General features: G+C 33.8%; 1 protein-coding gene across 3 annotated transcripts in view; it reads left to right on the top strand.

The window, feature by feature from the left end:
- The window catches only part of LOC126741743 (aquaporin AQPAe.a), a 247,416-nt gene extending 230,906 nt beyond the window's left edge, over positions 1 to 16,510 (top strand). For all 3 annotated transcript variants that reach the window (XM_050448290.1, XM_050448289.1, XM_050448288.1), the window contains exons 4-6: positions 7,693 to 7,902; positions 8,079 to 8,159; positions 16,286 to 16,510. In XM_050448290.1, the coding sequence (XP_050304247.1) occupies positions 7,693 to 7,902; positions 8,079 to 8,159; positions 16,286 to 16,387 (393 nt within the window). In that variant the 3' untranslated portion in view covers positions 16,388 to 16,510. The remainder of the gene's footprint in view (positions 1 to 7,692; positions 7,903 to 8,078; positions 8,160 to 16,285) is intronic.
- Positions 16,511 to 22,679: the final 6,169 nt, after the last annotated feature.

Below are 22,679 nucleotides of genomic sequence, written 5' to 3'. Positions count from 1 at the left end.
TTAATTAATATTTTATTTGAATAACTCTTCCCTCCCTTTCCGGTTAATATATTTCAAGAAAAAACCCTGTTGCTTTCTTAATGTAAACTGGTGGACATCTGTTTAACTGTTTTTAAAAAATATTTTAAAGTTACTGTGGGTACCGCTATCTAGTACCCATTCGGTTATGTGATATAATATATAGATTTCTTTGTAACGTTCTTTCTGGATTATGAAAACTAGATATAGATGACTTCGTTGGTCAGATTAGTTTGAATGGCGGTTATTATAGTTTTTACATCTCTATTGTGTTGCGCTGCTGTTTAGATGTTATTGTTTTAAACCTAAATGAGGCGCCCAATTCCACAACTCTTTAGATCCGTGCTAACCAATTTTACAGGAGAAGAGAAAAACTTCGGATTTCTTGTAAGAGCAAATTTTTGTGGTTTAAAATGAAAATACACATTCATGACAACTGTTTATTTAAATATTTGTTACTAAGTAGTAAATTTTTGTTTAAAAGAAGTAGTTATGGACAAAAATAATAGGGATATAACAAGTTTTGCTACCGCACCATGGAACTAAAAAGTTTTGTTTCAGTATCTGTAGGATTTAGGGAGTTTTAAATAAGTAAAAGTTTAAACAAATATTTTTTTTAAATGAAACTTAAAAATTAAATTCTTAGTCCATCGTCTTCTTCCATGGGTTCCAATCCTTCTTCTTCTTCTTCTTCAACTTCTGTATCATGAAGTGATTCAATGGTGTTGTCAATTACTTTTTTATAAAATGTTAAATCGACCTCTTCAATGTTTCTCCACTCTAAACCAAAATGTTTTTTTATTAAAGCATCCACATCCTTAAGCTTGGCTGGTTTTACTGCACATTCCTTAGGAAGAGGCTCCAAATTTAAGGTAGCCAAGGTTTTTCCTTTTTTCAAAACGGACTTATATCCGGTATATCCCGAAATCGCTTTTGTAATTTACTTTCCCCTTTACGAACACTGCTTGAGTTCCTTTTGAGTTCCATTTCTTTAAAATTAAAATTCTTTTACATGGAGCAAACTTAAAATGCCACTGCCCAGGTGGCTTTATAACCGATTCTATAGCTTTTGTCCAGTTAAAAATTTGACAATCTTTTTCGATATCAAGCACAGTTGAAAACTCGGAAAAAATTTCCTATATTCATCAGCACGAACTTCCTTTTGTTAACTCTTTTTTCAATTCGTCCGAAAACACGATCCGCCGGTAAAAAAGAGTGACCAACCACAGGAAATGTCACAATAATTTCATTCACTGTAGAGTTAGAGTGATACAGCCAATACATCAGCATACCCATCATTGTTACGTTCTTGTTCTGGCCAGGACACCCATCGCAAAAAAGTTTGATTGAGGTAACATCAGTCAAGTCTACCATAAAAAGTTTATGATTAACTTGTGAAGATATTTCATTTGAGCCCTTAGCGCACACATTCTCGGTCCAAGTGTATGAAGTGATACTTTCCTTAGTCTGTTTGTCATTGGAATTTCCTTCACATACTGTGAAATTGTATAGATAGAGCTGCCTGGAACAGTAAGCTGATTGATCCGGGACTCGAGGCAACACCATATTTTTTTGACAGTCGAAGGATAATTTTAAAGTATTTTCTTCAGGTTTTTTAAGTGCTTCATAAAATGCCTTTGCTTTTAGATTATGAACACGTAGCATGCACATTAGCTTTGCCTTATTATCCCTGTTGGTTTCGGCAGTTATTAAGCTTTTAAGTCTTATACATTCCGAGCAAGCATCGGTGGTAGGACTCTTGAAGCTAATATTAAAATCCCTTGTAAATACTTCCCGGAAATAGTCATATTTTACAGCCAATCTGCTGTTTTTATCACAATATATTTTCCACAACTGCCTTATGGATAGATCATTTGGCATATATTGTCGTTGAGATTTATTCCTAGTGTAGTGAGACTGAACACATTTTAACTTTGAAATAAATGCTTTTACATTTTCGCTTCTTTCGGCATATTTTGTACTTATCCTATCCCCTCCTCTATTTTCTTTGGGTGGTATAGTGTCAATCAAATAATTTTTAGCTATATTTTGCACCCGAAACCTTGAAATATCCAAGATAGATAAAAAGACTTTACTGCAAAACTGGAAAGTGCCATCTTTACTTTTAATAAAATATTTTAACGAAGCGGAATTATTTCGAGTTCCTTTTATTGGACGGCGCCTTTTTGGAACATTTGGTTCTATATGTTTTATATTTTGTTATTTGTTATATGTTTTGTATATGTTATATGTTTTGGTTTAATATGTTTGTATATAAGGCTCCGCTACCTATCTTCTAGCCAAACAGCTGAGGGGCAGCGGTGAGAGACGCGGTAGTAATAAATGTCTATTTTAGAACGGTTGATAAAATTTCAGGCACCCTCTTACGCCGGGATCCGATGTAATTTCAGGGTTGGCCTACATAAATTTGGAGCAGGTTATGCAAGTATAATTATATACCTGCATTACTACCTAATAATGCTATTATATATGCATTTTGGTTTTTTTTTTGTTTAGTGCGTGATAGTTCCGGGATGTAGCCGTGTGGTTTCGTTGCAATCATTTTTTGCATTTTATTTTGGTGGTTACATACTGAAAAACTGAAAAGTGTTCCTGTGTTTTCATTAGTATTTTTTTTTAAATACTTGTAAAATATGGATGCTAAAAGAAAAGGATTAAAAGGCCGACTTAGGTTAAATGCAGTTAGAAAACGCCCAGGTCCGAAAAAAGGACAGATTGTAAGTATATATGTAATTACAATGTTTTTTGTTTTCATAATTATAATTTTTAATCTCCGTTAAATTACTATTGCTCTTTGGTAAGAAATAAAAAAAGTACGATCCGCACCGAAGCACTATGTTGGCAGAATCATGACGTGCGCATTGTTCATTTTAGAGAAATTTAAAATATGTTTATTTAACAATTTAACGTAAATAGTTTTTTTATTAGTCCTTTGTTTTTTCTTTAATCTGCCTAAACATTACCTGTCCATTTTAATAGACATTGGGACTTAATCACCACAATTTGTTATTACCGTCTTTGTTTGTTTTAGCTGTATTCGGCCGAAAATAGTTTTTGAGGCCTGGAGAAGACGACAAAAAGTTAGAAAAAATTTTGAATCTTATCCAGGACGACTCAGACTGTGGAATGTCCGATGACGAAGGGAAAACTGAAGATCTGGATATTGAAAACAACCAGCAAGAAGATGAGGCTGAAAATGTTGAGTCTAGCAGTGAAGATGAGGAGGACAACCTTCCTCTTAGTGTCGTTAAAAATAATTTAACAACTTCCAATGAAGTTTTAACTTCTTTAAGGAGAGCTGTTTGGAAGAAAAATCCTGTATTCTCACCTCAGGAATTTGGAGATTCCTCTCCTGCTGAATCTGATTCTGAAAGTCGAAGTACATGGGCCGCAAAAGACTACCTCGCAATGTATATTGATGATGAACTTTTTCAAACAATGTGTGACTGTACAAATGCTAGATATGTTGAATTAAAAGGATTATCTCTGAAACTTACGTTAAATGAGATAAAACAATTTTTTGGCGTAGTATGCCTAATGTCCTGTTTAAAGTATCCAAGGATTAGACTGTACTGGGCCAAAACAACTAGAGTTTCAGCGATTGCAGATGTTATGGCCAGAGACAGATTTTTTGCGATAAGGAGCAAGGCAAAAATACATTTTTGGAAAATACAGCTAAAAATCTTGGCATTGGGCCGTCTGCTGTTGTTCGGTTGGTAGAGACTTTACTTCCAGGATCACATATTTATCACGACAGATATTTTACAACCATTCCACTTCTTGAATACCTCCATAAACGTTTGTATAGCACTGGTACCATAATGAAGTCACGTGTACCAGCAGCTGTTCACTTGACACCTGACAAAACGTTGGCAAAAATGGCTCGTGGAACCTCGGAATAGTTTAAAAGGGAGGATGGCAAGTTGGTTGTTGTGCAATGGTATGATTTAAAATCTGTTCTAATGGCATCTACGGCTTTAGGAAGTCAACCAATCAATGAGTGCAAGCGATGGTCAAAAAAGATGGAAAATAACTCCAAGTCTCAAGAACTGAAATTGTGGCAAAACACAATGACTGCATGGGTGGAATTGATCTCATAGATAGAATGATCAGCTACTACAGAATTCAAGCAAGGTCAAGAAAATGGACAGTAAGAACAAATTTCCATTTTTTTGATTTGGCAATGGCAAACTCTTGGGTTCTTTATCGGAGAGATAAAACATCTTTTAAAACACATCCCCGAAAAGTTCAGCAATTTCTTGAATTCAAAATAGAGATTGCCACATACTTGCTAACAAGACAGCCTGATGCTGCAATAGATATGCCACGAAGTATGGCTACTAGAAAAAACCCAGCAGGAAATATGATGGTTGACTCTTTATCTCCAAATTCAACTAATAGAAAAAAACGCGAACATTTGCCTGAAATAGATTGTGAGATAAAAAATTCTGTAAGATGCAAATTAAAAAATTGTAATAGAAAAACTAAATTTTATTGTGATACTTGCGAAACTTTTTTATGCATAACAAGCAATAGAAACTGTTTTAAAGAATTTCATTCTAAACAATTTTAAAATAACTGCATTTTTCGTTTTTTTTTCAGTAAAACTTGTATTTTTTTTAATTTTGCATGCAGAAATATAATATTTTCTGATTTCTTAAGCTATGTTGTCATTTTTATTTTTAAAATGTTAGTTTAAAATGAAACATGTATTTCTTATTTTTTAAGAATTTAAAATATTTTTGTTTATTCTATTTTTTCTAGGGATTAAGACCCAATTTCCACTTAAATGGACACCAGTTTTTTTTGTTAACTATAAAATAAAATAAAAAAAAGTTATTAACAAAAGTTGTTTCTTTTTACACTTAAGTGACATCAATTTCCTGAAATGTGGCTTTCTATGGTATCATTGGAAAGCATTTTTCAAAAGCTTCAAGATGATCTATTACTCGACCCCCTTTCTATTTAAGATTTTAGGGGTGTATCTCACCCTGTCCAAGGGGTGCAGATAAAGGTGGGATAATATGCTTCTTTTTGTTCCCCCTTCGTGTTATAGAAACTGTTTTGAGCGTTTTTTTATTCCAGTTTTTCGTTCCTAATATAAATGGTCATTTCAAGTTTTTAAATTGTCACCCCGTATATTATTCCATTCCTAAATATTCCTAATCACTACAATAAGTTCCTTTTTTTAAATCACTTCCTTTTTAAGAATTGCCAAATAGAGAATAAAACCCTTAAATTTATATAATTTTTACCATCCAAGAAATTTGGAATTTAAGAGAAATGAAAACTGGAATAATCCTGTATTTTTTAGGCTATTTTAATAATATTGTTGATTTAATTTAATAGGCTTTAGTAATCTGAATTTTTATTATCAGCGCAATTAATTAATTTAATACATTTATTAAATTAATTTACTGCCATTTTCATAAAATCATAATGATTAATCAAAACACAAGCACAACTTTTTCCTTAAAAAATAGTAGGTACCTAGTTGATTCAAATATGCCTTGACTAACATATAGATCTGATTCCAATATGACTCTTATATTTAAATTTAAATAAAATATTTAGAATACGAACCTGAAAACCTCCCATCTCATAAAGTATCAAGTACTCATATAATCAGCAGAGGCCGCCACGTCGCTGCTAGTAAAAATGCACTTGTAAGGCTCTCGAAATCCGCGAATATTTCAGCAATGGTTTAACTTTTTTTTTCAAATTTGACTAGCCTTTAGACAAAGGTTTGGTCGATGTCTATAATTATGTTTAAACTTAATTTAAAATTTATAATTACTCTTAAATGGCGTTTGAATATTAACAATGTTTGATTAACAAATTTATATATTTCTAGGCATATCCTCAGATTTTCATATAATTACGGACATGTGTTGATCCTTTATCCATAAAATAAAAAAAAAATTGAGTCAAAAAGTCTAACGGTTTTCAAATTATACTGGGATTTCTAAACCCTTAAAATGATATTTTCGCATGGCCGTGATGCGGAGCCTTATAAATAAAATTATCTTGGCAATTTTCGTAGTATTTTCAAAGAATTTTTCATGAAATCTTCAAATATCTTGATTAGACAAGTTAAAAAAGGAATTTCTGGTGAAATAAGACCTTTACTTTCTACCCTATTTGCTTGCAAATACCTATAATTGAGTATTTTGTTTATGTTTAATTTTTTTTCGATCATATGTTAATAAAATTACTACCTTACACTTAAGTAAAGAAATAAAAAATAGAATTTTTCAGTTATTTCAGTTACATTTAAACATTATAAAAAAAGATTTTGGGCCCTGAGACCCCAGTGTGACAAATAGGTACGGCTTAAAAAATTATGTGTATATTAAGGAGTAATATACTAAAGATAATTATACTAACGAACTAGTTTACTATTTACTATTATTTTTTTTATATTTACTATTATTTTCTTTTAGAACTAGTTTACTATTATTTTCTTTGAATATACACATAAATTGATCGAAAATCAATAATTCATTACATAGTTGCCTTATGTTTTAACTTCATTAGTAGCTTCTAATAATTCCTCACTATACATTTATTGTTAATAAATCACTACCGATGCATTTCTATATTCCAACACAAGAATTATAGTGAAAGGTGATCGTTAAAACATTTTCTTTTTTCTATTATCTGAAAACTGTCTCTTATGTATAACAGATTGCATCGTTAAATTAAAAGCAATAGAAAGTTTCGCTTAATCTTGCAGAATATTAAAGACGTATTTTGCGAGGCAGTCGAGCTATATAAATTAATAAGAAACCTAAAAACGATGCATTCTAATATGCACACTTCATTAAAATCATGCGGGGCGTAACAATGTGAAAATTAGCAATAGAAATGGATTTACTCAATAGAAATATCTGAAAAGTAAATATGTTTTTTTTTTAATGATCAATTAAATTACAAATATTACTTTAAGACTGAGATATTTTTGACCGCAGGATGCTGAAAATACAATATTTTAAAAAAATCCTCTCTAAAATGTGTTTTCCTTTGGTCATGTAACAGCGTCTTTAGGATTACCCACTTAACTTTGCTGTTTGTATTGTTTATGTTTTTTTTTTCCTCTCTTTGAGATTTTTTTTATCGGATTTATAAAACTAGGTGTGTTAAATCAAAAGCATTTTAATTTAACATTATATTTAGAAAAAATACCAATATTCTTTTTAGACATAAAATTAATTATGCACAGTATGTACTACAAAAGAATAAAACAACCCGACACGCTCCTTCCATTTAACTTTCTTTTCTAAAGGGGGATTTTCTGTATCTGCAATGTGTTGTGACTTTAGACTGAAGTCCCAGAGCAATAGTTATGTTAGTCAGTTTAGTCTGCAGAATAATTGGTTAATGCTCAGGGATCTAAGTAACATTTAGACTAAGGATATCGGAGCATCCTTCACAACTGTTTTAGTCTTGTATTTTTTGTCTAAAAGTTAAATTATACTTTACATTAACTTATCATGCAATTTCTGATAAGTGTGTGAGTTTAGGTTAATGGATAGACGAGTATGAAAGTTGAAAGTTTAATATGCAATAAATATTTTTATAAAAGTAAATAAAATTTATTTATTTTAGAAAGTGGTTTTGCTTATATAGAACAACAATTTTTTTATATTATAGGCATTACTACCGAGCGACCTTGTTGGGTCTCTGGGAATGACGACAGTTTCTAAAGACCTTACTCCACTAACTGGACTACTCTTTGAGTTCGTATACACATTTCTCCTTCTGTTCGTAATACATGCCGTTTGCGATCCAAGGAGGAAAGATATTAAGGGCAGTATTCCTCTTGCTATTGGCTTAGCTATTGCTGCGGTTCATCTTAGCGGGGTAAGTGACTAAACGGTTTATTAAATTGCTAGTGACCATATTTTTGTATGTATTTTATATATCGGCCTATCTAAAAACTATCATTTATATACTAAAGGAAAACTTTATAAAAGTTAATACCGTGTTACATCAATGAAAAGATTAATCGTATTTTACCTTAATATTATATTTTTTAGGTACCATTTACTGGTTCCAGTGTAAATCCCGCACGTTCACTAGGGCCATGTGTTATCATGAATTCTTGGGACGACCACTGGGTAAGTATTTTATTTATTGACAATTACAAAGTGAGTAAATTCTATATTCGGCATGATACCTTTAAGAATTTAAAATTTAATTTTTAGTTCTGCTCAAGCTCTAAAAACATATATTTCAGGCACAATATTGAAAAATTGAAAATTTTTTCTCGCCGTTCCTGTATTTATTACAGATCTGAAATAAGCTGACTGGTATGTGTGTTTTAAATGTTCTGTGTGTTGCTATTTTTACCGTCTTTCTACTGTATCAAGTAGGTAGGTTTTTGTACTATGTTGATAAGGACATATAAAAATTACCACACTCCAATAATTTAATAATTTTCTTCAATGGAAAAAATGAATGTCTGTTATTTTCACTGACGATTTTTTTTTGGCAATTGCCAATTACACAATTGTTTAAATCATGTAAGAAATTAGAAGACGAATCACTTTAGGACACTAATACAACTAATAATTTCTACAAAATAATTATAGTACATTTTATAGTTTTGGATGAAAAAGTGTCCCTGTATCGTGCTTTGTTACACTAAACTGCTTAATATTAAGAAAAACCCATTATGAAAACTACTATGATGATGAGATAACTTCTTACATGACTAGGTTGACAAATTACCTTTCGGTATTCCAACACAATAGCCTTCAATTTTACCTATATAAACTTACCAAATCAAAACTAATACAGTTACAGGACTATATTTTGACTGTCTCTTTGCATCACTAAAGATGAGAAAAACTATTATTCATAAATAGTTTAAATTAAATGTTAGGATATACTAGAAGGTTTTATGTTAGGACCACCTATGAGAATAATTTAAGGTTTAAATGTTTAATGTTTGGCCGTCCAGTTTTTGCCTTGGCTTGGTCTTGGCTGTATCTAGCTATACTATGGCTGCTAGTTTCTATAATATATATCTTTTAAATTAAACTAAGTAATTTGAGTCTTGGATTTGCATTCACTAATGAACCCATGCTGCCTCTCATCAAACACCCCCTTGCACGCCCACCTAAGCTGATCACATATAATATCATCCAAAATCTTGGGAACAGCAGACTGCCTTGAGATGCTTCTATAGTTCTCAATGCAATCCCTCTCACCAGACTTATACACAGGGATTATATAGCTTAATCTCCATATATTTGGAAGCTTACCCTCTGATATAGATCTATTAAACAACAAAAACAAAGGAAGTGATATACTATATTTAAGTCTTCTTAACATGTACTCAGGTATCTTATTAGGTCCACAGGAAAGTTTATTAGGTAATTTAGAGAGTTCATCAAATACCTCAGACAAGCCAATATCACAAATAGAAAAATCAAGCCTATTCTCTAAACTAAAATTGGGAGTTCTTACATTACTGTTGCAATAAACATAGAAAAAAAATAAGCGAATAAATCAGCTATATCTTTACTATTATCTGCACTTTTGTTATTATAAAACATACAGGTAGGTAGATTGTGAGATTTTCTTTGCTGGTTAACAAATGACCAGAACTTTTTAGGGTTACCAGTAATATTGCTTTCAGTGTTGATTAAATAGTTGTTATAATCTTGTTTGGCCAAAATCTTACCTTCAGACCGCATTGCAGCAAATAATAGCAAATCCCTCTGGTAGCCGCTTATTCTATATTGTTGGTGTGCTTGCTTTTTAAATATTATTTTTGTCCTCAATTCAGAGGTAAAGTAAGAAGGAAAATTGGAGCTTTTGTACACTTTATTGGAACAAACATAGCTAGACCCAGATTAATGATTTCATAAAAAGTGTCACTACAGAGTTGAATACTTTTATTCTGAAAAAGACTACCTCATTGTATACTGGAAAGAAAGCTGTTAAATCCAATATAAATGGCATTTTTGAAATCAAGGTAAGTATGCTCTACTTTCAATTGAGGGGGATGCATAACAGCTATCTCACCAACATAAGGAATATGGTGCATACTCTCAGGCAACAGATAATCAATAGCTCGCATAAAATTGGTTTCTTTAAAATGACTGAAAACTAAATCTAAGTAAACATTACGTCCATTAGGAACAGAAATTAATTGCTTAAGATCTAAAAATGTAAAGGACTCTACTAAACAGGTTGCATGGCCCACAGGCTGACCAATTACAGTTAATCGATCTTCATGGCTGCCCCATGTGACATGTGGCAGGTTGTAGTCTCCACACAGAACTAATTTGGATGATGGATTATTGTAACAATTTTGCTCTACAGTATCACAGCGGTGTTGATAAACATCAAGGCCAGAATTAGGAGGGATATAAACTCCTGTAAAAATAAGTTGGGTACCTCCATAATTGCAACAAACAAACAAATGTTCAACAGATTCAAAATCAGTCCTCACTAGCCTGGGACAAAGTGAGCTCCTGACAAACATCACGACTCCTCCACCATACTGCTTTTCACTTGTCAGCACACACCTATTTTTTCTATTTCTATATGTTGAATATCCTCTGATGTTGATTTCGGAGCCATTTATATTGATCGAAAGCCAGCTTTCAGTTAAAATAATAACATCAGGGCCACAGCTTGTTTAAAATCTGAGATCTTCGTTTTCATACCACCAACATTCTGATAATATATTTTCAGGGGGTTTAAACTCCGTTTTTTGACTGACCATCACTTGAAGAGGAGCTAATCTTGGTGATAAACGGATTACCATTTTTATATTTAATGCCGATATTATTCTCACCATTGGCCTTTCTCTCATTTAGTTCTGAGTATAATTGCTTTAAATGGGCTAGTTGAGTTGGGGTCAGATCAGGTTTAATGCGTACAGTTGTGGTATAAAGCCTCAGTTTGCGTTTTAGGCAAGCAAGAGCAGATCCAGGTTCAGCAAATGTAACTTTGATTGGCCTAGACCTCTCACCCTTTTTTCCAACTAGAGAGACTTTGAAGTTAGTTATTTCAGGCCAGTTAAGAGTGTTTAGGACCTCAAGTATCTGCGTTCTGTCATAATCTATTCTATCTTTGGTCACCTCAGAACGACTTTCATTAATATTAAATACCATAATATTTTTTGAACGGGAGGATTTCTCTTGAATTTCAGAGTACATGTCCACTTGCTGTACTGCAGACAAGTGGTTTAGGGGGGCATTTGTTGTTTCTTGTCTGTTTCCACCCGCCTTAAGCTGAGAGACTTTAACACTAAGTTCTTCAATCTTCGACTCCAGAGCGTCAATTCGATCATTTTTAAGTCTTACATTCTCATTAATTTCCTTCAAAGAGCCTTCCAAACATTGTTTTTGCTTCAATAAAAGGTCAATAATGCTGACCATAATTGTAAGAATGTCCTTATTCGAAGTATTTTGTTTCTTTAAATGGCTATCCATTTGCTCTTTTAGTTTTACCTCACTTTTAAGACTTTCAGTGTCTCCAGAAACACTTACAGAAGTGATATTATGACCGATGTCAGAGCCCGAGCCAGCAGAAAGACGTTTGTTTACATTTGATTTGCAATTTTTGCACCTCCAGTTATGAGACCCGTTTTTCTTAAATTTCCGAGCCAATAGATCGTATTCCGTATTTGTTAACAAGGATCAGCCTTTATGAACCCACGATAAACAACTAGAACACTCAATAACTGCATGATTACGATTGCATTTGCGATTACAATAAGGACAGACAAACACTTCCGTCATCCTTTACTTCCTGGTTACACAAACAATTTGCTATTAAAAAAGAGGCACTAAAATTTAATATTTCAGCTGAAATACGCTGCACTAATATCAGTTAAAAAGTATAAAAATTTGCTACACTAATATTAGCGGTAGAAGTCCATTTACTGTAGGAATGTTCCTTCAATAATAGAAATTCCAATGTATTGTTGTTAAAAATCCTCTGTCTTTGGCATTTTATTGATTCTATGTAATTCTGTTCTAGGGATTAACTTTAGTTATAGCCAGTCAAATTAAGCACTTAAAAACACACATTTAGATATCAAACACAACTTATAGCACTTTGATAAACTGTGACAAAAACTGATAATAAGAGAGAAACATTAAACACGCGTTAACAGTTATACATCCTTACCGTGTTGTAGGCATTCATAGGCTGTTGCGCTAGGTTATTTAATAAACCTGTAGTGTCTCACCGATAGTGTCCAGAGACTGGTAGTTGTAATGGTGGGAGTAGACAGTGTATGGCTGTAAGTAAGTAAGTGGCCCGCTAGCCACCCTTCCTAGTCTCTCTAAGTATACGACCAGTCCTCCTAATGAAAGAAAGTAAGCCGTCCCAGTAAAGGTCCATTAGTTCTTCTCGCGGCAGGAAGGAAAAACTCATGGTTCCTCTGCTAATCCTAACCTATCCTGCGCATTCTTCTATAAAAAGATATGCCGTTTTCTCTGCTACGCCACATCTAGGGCATAGAACATAAGAGTTTTAAAGCAAGGCGACTGCTAGCAAAGACCCGACAGGATATCAAAGACTTGGTAAGCATCCTAACTAGTCACAACTGTGGCAAGGCAATCTACACCTTCTTGTTAAAAGAGAAAATCCGCTCTGCCCAAATTGCGGTACAGGGGAGGAAACTTCATACCACATACTAGGTGTTTGTAAAAGGTGGAGCCGTCTGAGAAGAACAACTTTCGGAGCAATGACACTCCAATAGGAAGATCTTAAAGATCTGGACTGGAGACAACGTGCAAGTCTTTATTGAAAGGACGGGTCGACTTAGTAAGATCGCATATTGGGAATGGAGGTGTAAGGGTGGGTAATTCTGGGGCTGCGGAAAGAGACTGTTTGGGCCTACTTGCCGAGCTCTAGCTCCCCGACCCTTACTACTAGTCTAGGGTATGGCTCGGGGCTGATCTGTGAAAGAGATGATGAATGCCTGGCGAATTCGTTCGCCCTCTCATTTCCCTCCACTCCGCTGTATCCTAATACCTGACACAGTCGGGAATGTCTTTCTCCTACCCTACGTGTCCAGCACATCCCAAACACTAGTTCCTAATACCATAGCCATTCAACTGCTTAAGTTTGAGTATTTTAATCTTGCTAGACGAACTTTAAAGATTGCCCAGACATTTGAACGAGGTAGTGTAAATTCTCTGGGGAGTCCCTAAGGGGAAGGGAGGCGAAAAGAGTCAAAAAGTAAAGTTGGTATTTATTTCTTGTGGACCTAATATTGATTCTTCAATTAAAGAGCCACCACGAAATGAATGTACAATGCTTAACCGCAAATAGGCTTGGAGAAAAAATGAAACGATTTAATCCAACTTGCATATGTTAGTGTGAGTGCCTGTTACTCCCCGATAAATTAGTATATAGTTTCTTCTTCTTCTTTCCAATATCAACTACATTAAGATGTGGAGGTGACTTCTTAAGTGCTAAATTTTATGTGTGGTTAGGTGCAGTTTGATGAGATCGGTAGAAAGACAAGTTGTGTGTGCCTTAGCTTTTTAGGCTGCTGTTTGTCTCTTTAGCGGTGCGATAGGTACAAATGTTGTTATACGTAATGGAAATTCATAACTCACTGGTAGTTGCGCATTTTGCGCTATCTCTTTATTAACAGCATTATCTAAGAGGCTAGACACCCAGCCAAACTATTGCCTACAGGTCTCCTTCACCTGTCTATATAGGACTTTTATACACCTTAGCATTAGCTTGGAGGTCACTTTATTATCCATGAAAGGCTTAGTAAGTTTCGGCTATGTCAGAAGATGCAAATGTATTACGATATCTGCGATTTAGGATTTTCCAATCATATATTAATAAAATTAATACTTCAGCTTAGGAGATATTGTTCCCCACTGCAGCTAGTAGCCTTTGCAAATTTTAGGCTAATCAGCCTTATCTACATCAAATAACTGTCTTGTTTACTATTGCTAGCTTTTTTCCATTGATCTTGTTGATTTTAGCTAACTTTTTTCCATTGATCACTTTTTGCAAAGTAGCTCATTTGGTTGAGGTTACTGTCAAATATCGGAAGGATTATTCCTGTGTGGCCTAATTTTCACATCATCCGCCGAGAGTTTCGTACAAATAACTTCCAATTAGGTGCGAGGTGAAACGTTCATCAAAAACTTAAAATCTGGGCTATTATTTTCAATTAATTTTGTTTAAATTTTATTTCATTTTTTCATTAAAACTAATAAATTGATTTCGTTTTATTATTATGATTGAATTCTATGTCATGAACTCTCGGCAAAATCCTTTCTTCTTCTTAGGGTGCCGTCTTCATCTATAAAGATTGGCAACAGTATCGGAGAAGATCCTTACGATCCTCGGCACTCTAACATAGAGAGTGAGCATCCGTACTAGTCCAGTCTCTAATGCTTTTTAAGCATAAATGCTTATCTACTTTTCCTTCAAAAATTAATTTTGAGGGCCCATATTTTCTTCCACACATTATATGACCCAAATAGGCGGTGTTCTTTTTTCTGACCTCGTGTATCAATTTTCTCTCGTACTTCCAGCTCCTCGCTTATGACATGCGCCGTCTAAAATATCTTAAAAAGTCTCCACATCTCAAGGGCTTTTATTCTCTTCTATTCTATTAATGGCGCCTTTAAGGTATGCGCTTCACAGTCATACAGAAAGACTGCGTGTACATTTCACAAAAAGATATCTAAGATTCAGACTTAGAGTTGCATTACACAATAGTGACCGCATTTAGTTGACCGTAGGTTCTTGCTTGATCCTGGCTATATTCTCTACTTCTGGGTCCAGAATATTGTTAATCCAGATCCCCAAATAGTTGAATTTATTAACCACTTCTATTCATAAATACTAATATCTACTGGTGGTTCTGGAGTTTTTGATATTATAAGGATTTTTGTTTTAGTGGTATTAATTTTAAGGCCGTAACGATCTCCGATTGTAGTAAGTTGGTTTAGCAAGCGTTGCAGGGCTTCTGGACTATTAGTTATTATCGCGGTCATCAGCATACCTGTAATCTACGGTTGTTAAGCGTTTTACCGTTGACCTTAGACCCATCATTTGCGTCTTTTACTGCCACCTTAAAAATATGTTCAGAGTGTAAATTAAATAACATTGGCGAAAAAATACAACCTGGTTTGCCACCTTTTTGTATAGTTGCTGGTTATTCCTAGAGCAGTAGTGTCGCAGTAGAGGATACAAGGTGCACAACGAACAACAAACTCTAATATCCCTAAAAGTTTCCCATGATCTACTCGATCGAATGCTTTTTTATAATCTATAAAGCATGTATATACCTTCCTTTCTGGTCTCTACATTTTTGAAACAAAACGTCCAGGCAAAGGACTTTTTGTTTCCTTTTATTTTGCCAGAGGGCCTAGAGCTTCCGTTCTCTGTCGAAAATATCATTGCATGAATGATTTTGAGGAGATGACTCATTAAACTTATAAATCTAATTTATCGTATTTATTTGTGGTTGCTTTTTTCAGAATCAGAAGTCTTATTACTGCAAAATTCTTATTACTTACAACTGCCCTGTTATATTCGTCAAGTTTAGCAACACACAGGTTACATTTTCTGTTTCTTTCTACCATTTCCTTTATTTTCTTATGCTCTTCCTTTCAGCACTTCAAATTCCTCACATTTTTCATTTATTCATTGTTCTTTGGCCAAAATCCCTAAACATATTTTATATGAAGGAAATAAAATATTTTTTTCTGAAAAAAAAATTAAAATTCTTCTTAAAGAAGAGTAGGTATAATAAAAGGCAGTAAATATTCAAAAATAAAAAAAAGCTACGGCACTAAGTTTTGTTTAAAGTATACAAAGTTTGGTAAGTTTGCTGCCCTAGGAAAAATAATTTTATTTATTTAATTATTGCAATTTTATGGAATAATTAAGCCACAGATACACTTTTAGGAATTGAAATATAATTCCAAATATGATGGATAAAATAATCCGAGTCAAATCATTTTATGACCATATATTTCATATCAATTTCGTGTTCACAATTGAAATTTTGTATTAAATATTTTCTTGCTTTTCTTGTTCAAACTTGTTTCTTGGTATCTGATTTTATGGAAATAAAAGAAGGTATAAAAATAAATTCTGGCTTTCGTTTCCATACCGGTATATTCAAGGGTTATTAAAACAAATATTAATATGAAAAAAATCTCATACTAAGGACAAATTTTCGTCTTAAATTAACCTAATTTTAATTTTTGTAACCTATTTTTTCCTTTTTTAGATCTACTGGGTCGGACCAATCCTCGGAGGCATCCTAGCTGGAATCATTTACAAATTCATTTTCAAAGTACGAAAAGGCGAAAACGACTCTTACGATTTTTAAATAACCAATAAAAATTGGTCTTAATTACTGTTATACTCATTATAGTCATTTTTTCAAAACTAATATCATCGCAACTTATCTTACATATACATTTTTATAAAATGTGTTGTATCCATTTAAAAATCACTAGTTATTTAGACACCAGATCCTTTTCGAGAAAAATCTCATTTGGTTTAGTTTAGAATACGTATTAAGGTATTTCAACCGTAATAAATTATATATGTATACATTTATATAAGTATACATACATAAGTATACATAATCATAATTTATATTTGCATATATTGTCATCGGATTCTCTACTTAACAGATGAAAACTATAAGTGATCACTTTAAGTGTACTTATGAGTATGAAAGAAATTGTTGGATAATAATGTAAATTCAGTGAATGTTTCATGAATATTGTCAAATATTTTAAAAAATTTATAAAAAAATAAAAGTAATACTAACTTATTTGCAATAACTTGAGAAAGAATTGAAGATTAAAAAAAATCTATCTAATCCCATGGTAATTACATTGAAAGTGATCATCTTGTATATAGTATATTTTGATCGGAATTGTAAAACCTTTCGGGTGATACCAAAAATATATTAATAAAAATAATACTTTCCGTTCTAAATTACTTAAAAGGTTAAATAAAGATTTTAAAAGGATATTATATGTCTCTTATTGCCCCTTAAAACTATTTTATATGTGAGGTGTCGGTTAATAATAGTTATTCCGAATAATATTAATATATTAAAATAGAGTTGATTTAAAAAAATAGAATATATTTTCGTACACTAAACAGAGTTTTTCAATGTTTAGTTCCAATTTCAATACAAATTAAAATAAAATCTTATTAACAGGTAGGTTTAAAAGTTTTTTCTGCAAATCCAGGTCACCCTAATTTTTATCTCTGCTATAAGCTCATTTACCCTCTTTAGGTAGAATGCCATTCTAGTAAAAGAAAGGCGACTCTCCAAGGCTTACTCTCCCTAATGCCTTTTTTGCAGGACCTAAATATTACAAAATGTGCCATGCCAGCCTAATTCACCTATAAAATACCAAGCCGTTTTCTGTACCATATCACAATTTAAGTCTACGGTGCCCTATATTGATTTCAATGGGGTGTGTTTTAAATCCTTTATGTAGCTAGGCCAACATATTTCTAACGAGTCTGATAACAAATAGAAAGAAAGAAAGAAAATATGCTATATTACGTAAGAATAATCTTGTGTACAAGCATCCTACAAGCTAAAAAAACAAAACAAAAATACAATTTCAACACAAGACAAAACTTTTTGAACATACTTGAATTAAAGATAACTAAATAAAACAATCAATTACTAAATAAAGGTAAACTTGTTGACAAAACTAGAGAAGAAAAAAGGAAAAAAAACTTTCCAACATGTCCAAGGTTAAAACCTATCATTAAAAAAGTCATCCAGGTTATAATATGCCTTAGCCAATAAAAGCGTCTTTAATTCTCTTTTAAATTTCTTAACATCCGATATATGTGTAACATATAGAGGAACATGATTGTAAATCTTTTTACTTATGTAAATTAATGAGTTTTTGGTAAGGGAAGACGTAGGAATAGGTAGGGGCACATCATTTACAAGACGAGTCAAATGGCCAGTGTCAGAGGGTAGTTTGGGAATTTTGTGAATAAGAGCAGCTGTTTCTAAGATAAAGAGTGAACAAAGAGTTTGGATTTTTTCAGAAATGAATAGGGGTTTGCAAGAATCTCTTAACTTAGCAGAACACAGGTATCTAACTGCTTTTTTTTGAATAACAAAGACAATGTTAAGTAGCTTCTTATTAGTTTAACCCCAAAGAGGAAAGCCATACCGAATATGAGATTCAATAAGTGAAAAGTACACTGAACGTGCAACCACCCCCCCCCCCCACCTCTTGTTTTGCCATTCTTACTGCAAAACATCCAGAAGATAATTTCCCAGCAAAATGTAAAATATGATCTTTAAACCGAAGGCGACCATCAATGGTAATTCCTAGGAACTTGCAGCACTCTTTATTCTGCAAGAGGGAATTTTTGTCAAACATCAGACCCTGAACATCGCACTTAAACCCCATAATAGACGTCTTTCTTACATTAAACACGAGCCTGTTAGAAGCACACTACCCTGATAAAATTTGAAGGTTTTCAAGGATACAAGTCTTAATATAATCAGAATTTTTATGGCTCCATAGTATGGTAGTATCATCAGCAAACTGAACCACCCTGCCCTGCAGTTTCAATGAACTCAAGTCATCCACATACAGTAAAAATAACAGTGGTCCCAACACTGAACCCTGGGGAACGCCGCATTTTAGGGATCTAGAAGCAAACAAACGCCCAGACACTGTAACCTTCTGAGTACGATTTGATAGATAGGACTCAAGCCATCGCAACGCTACGCCCCTAAGACCATATTTATCGAGCTTAGATAACAGTATTCCATGATCCACCCAGTCAAATGCTTTGGATAAATCACAAAACACTGCCGCCGATGACTCTCCAGAGCCAGCTTTAAATCCAAACTGATTTGCAGACAAAATGCCATATGATGTATGCATATGATATGATGTAAAAAGGACAAAATTCTGCTTTTTGCAAGTTTTTCAACTATCTTAGAGAGGGTAGACAAAATAGAAATGGGACGGAAATTACAAGGCTGATCCAAATCTCCACCCTTATGAAGAGGGATCACTGCCTCTGAGGGGAACCACTGCCTCTTTTAAACATGAAGGAAAAATGCCAATATGTAAAAAATTGTTTATGGCAGAAACTAAAGCATTTAAGGCTGAATCAGGTAAAAAGAGTAACAACCTCGAAGATATCCCATCAGCTCCAGATGATTTATGGTTTTTTAGGCGTTTGATTTCATTTTTTACTTCGGTAAGATCGACAGGATGAAAGAAAAATGAATGCTCAACCGACACTTGTTGAACATAGTGTAAGGGACCAATGTTACTACGAATGCCCTTGAGCAAGATATTAGGTATATCACAATAATAGTCGTTTAAAATGCATCACTTGTTTTTCTTTTTTAATGACTACCGGTAGTTCTTGAACCCCCGGTAGTGTGGGACTCCGTGATCGGTTACCCACTAACACTTCCTCGCTGGGTGATGCCACTTGGTGGTTTCATGCACTGCGGTCTGCTCTATTGCAATCCTATGGTGCCTCATAGATTTACTTTCACATGTTCAGTTCTGTTACTTCAAGAAGATTCAGTATTTTGCCAAGTGGTGTATTTCTTAACCTCTCTAGTGAGGGTTTGGCTTCACCCAGGGTTGTCGCCCTGGTCTGGATGAATGCAGAAACATAGAATATGAAGAGTGTGTATCTATTTTTTCGAGTTTGTGTAGGTATTTCCTGCAGGGTGCATGGCCTGTGAGCAGCCCTGTTACCTTTTGCAGTTGATGCGCCTCGTTTGTAGTTCCGGCTTGAGCAGTTGTTCCCAATAGTTTTTATGCTCCAGTTCCAACCAGTGTCTGATGTTCCTTTTCTAGGTTTTATTGCTGACACAGATGACATGTTTTGTTTCTAGGCCTATGAGTTTATTGCTGGCCCCCTTCATTGCAAGTTGGCTTACACTTCTTGCAGCATCGTGGCTGCCTATGTTCTCTGCTAGAATTATCTCTGGTCTATTTTGATCTTGGTTAGGGCTGCGAGATCCTACTGTCTCAAACTGTCGTAGAGTTTTTGCTGCTGCGTTATCTCCTGTAATGATGGCGAAGGGTCAGCCTTTTGGCGCCCCTTCTCTCATCAGTTGGACTCAGGTTTGGATTCAAATTATTTGCCTGTAAGTTTGTTGCCTTTAGGTCCAGGTTCAGTCGGAGTTGCCTGCCCTGTTGCGCACGGCTACTGCTACCCCGATCTTTGATCCTGTGGCCGCAGTACACTTATTTACTTCTCTGTATCTGTAACTGCAGAGCGTAGTACTGATATGACTACACTTAATCCTCAGTAAGCTTATTATGTGCCTTTGTTGAAGATATAGGGGATCTTTCCTTAGCTGATCTATCAGCCCAATAAATTAACGAGAGCGACAACCTTGTCAAGGGATCTCTTGATCTTTTTAAGGAATGGGTGACATATTCCGAGAATTCTGCTACATATTGATGAGATAGTAGGCTAATAGCAAGCTCCATGGTCTCGTTTTCAAGGTTGTATACCTTACATAATGGACTCCTGCTTAGTTTCATTTCGAAAAAGTGGCCATTTTTGTTAGTGGCAATTTAATTGACACTGACCAGTAAGAACTCAATGTCCATAGACAAATTGCAGCCTTGAGTATGAACCCACGACTTCCTGAAAAGTGTGAGAGTATGATTTTATCTGTATATGTATTAGTTCTTTGATGTTCACTATTATCTAGGATCTTTCCTTAGCTGATCAATCAGCCCAATAAATTACCGAGAGCGACAACCTTGTCAAGGGATCTCCTGATCTCTTTAAGGAATGGGTGATATATCCCGAGAATTCTGTTGCATATTGACGAGAGAGTAGGGCAATAGCAAGCTCTATTGTCTCGTCTTCATAGTTGTATACCTTACATAATGGACTCCTGCTCAGTTTCATTTCGAAAAAGTGGCCATTTTTGTTCGTGGCCATTTAATTGACACTGACCAGTCAAGAACTCAATGTCAGTAGACAAATTGCAGTCCTGAGTATCATCCTACGACTTCTTAAAAAGTGTGAGAGTATGATTTTATATGTATTAGTTCTTTGATGTTCACTATTGTTTATTCCGCAAGGAAATCTTTTTTTTTGTTTACTTAGAAAAACGAATACTTATTAATTTTTTGCTTGGGTAAACGAAAGCCCTTTAGGTCAATTTATTCATATCTTCGGGCACAACTAATTTCAATTAAACATTATAATAATTAAAATAGATAGGTCGCGCTGCTTAGTACTTTAAATAAAAATAAATAAATAAATTAGGCCTTTATTTTATACTCGGCGAAGGGCAGCGAATGCTGTTAACTTAACCGACTACCCATAAAATTGCATTATTATTATAACTACTTTTAAAAAAACAAATAAAAATTTAGACTTAAAAAAAGAAAACAAAACCTACCTAGGGCATGACCGACTTGACTTAACAATACAAATACTTAAAAAAAAATTAAATGACATTCTACAATAATAGCAATATAAATAAAATAAAAGTAGAAGTACTATCCAAAAACAATTAAATTGATAAAATAAAATTAAAATTGTTCTTAAGTTGAACACAGTCATTAAGTACTCTATTTTATTATTCAACCAATACTGTTTTAAATCTATTTTTGAAGCTTTGAAAAGACTTGTTAACATAGTCACTAATATTATATGTATTTATTAGCATTGATGCACAGAAAGAAAATGACCTTTGAAAAATTGCAGTGCTAATTTTTCAAGACGGAGTATATCAAATTTTAAAACCGTGCGTGTTGTTCGGTTATGTCTAGAGATTCCTGTCTATTACGTAAGTAGGCTGAATAATTGTTTTTTAATTGTTTTTTTAAACAAGAAACAACAATAATGAAGCTTTTCTCTATTTTGCACATTGAGCCAGTTTATTTCTTTTAGCTTACGAGTTGTTGTTTTCTTATCATAATATGCAATAACGTACCAAATAACAGAAAAGCATTTTTAGATTTAGTATTTTCTGATTTGCATAATCTTAATATTTCAGCTGCTGTTGACTGCATTTTTAGTAATAGTTTGCACCACGTTTCTTATCATATTAATATTCAGACTGACTCATCTTCACTAATGCTTGATGAATTTTATTTCGTTTTTCGGAATGCCGACTTTGGGGCTATTAACTTTCATTTGGGGGCTATTGATTGGAGTATGAACTTTGATGGGTTGAATGTTGATGGTGCTGCGGGTAAGTTAAATGATATTTTACACGATTGCCTTGATTTGTATGTTCCTAAAAAGAGACTAAGGTCTTCATCTTTTCCTAAATGGTTTAGTCCTTTACTTAAAGACTTAATTTGTAAAAAGAATGCTGCACACAGGAAATATACGTCTACTCCCTCACCTGACTCTTATGCTCGTTTTTCGACCCTTAGATCTCGATGTAACAGTGAACACGATCGTTGCTTTAGTGAATATATTGGTAAAGTGGAGAGGTCGGTCAGTGGTGGATGATAGTCGTTACTTTTGGAGGTTTGTTAATGACAAAAGAAAGAGGAATGCATTTCCAAATTCGATGTTTTTGAGCCAGGAAATGGCAGAGTCTAGGGAAGCAATTACTGATTTGATTGCAAGTTTTTTGCTACAGTTTACGACAACTCTACTCATCCCAT

Source organism: Anthonomus grandis, chromosome 10 (assembly GCF_022605725.1).
Source record: "Anthonomus grandis grandis chromosome 10, icAntGran1.3, whole genome shotgun sequence".
NCBI lineage: Eukaryota > Metazoa > Arthropoda > Insecta > Coleoptera > Curculionidae > Anthonomus > Anthonomus grandis.
The sequence above is the reverse complement of the archived record's forward strand: the minus strand, read 5'-3'. Positions and strand labels throughout refer to the sequence as shown.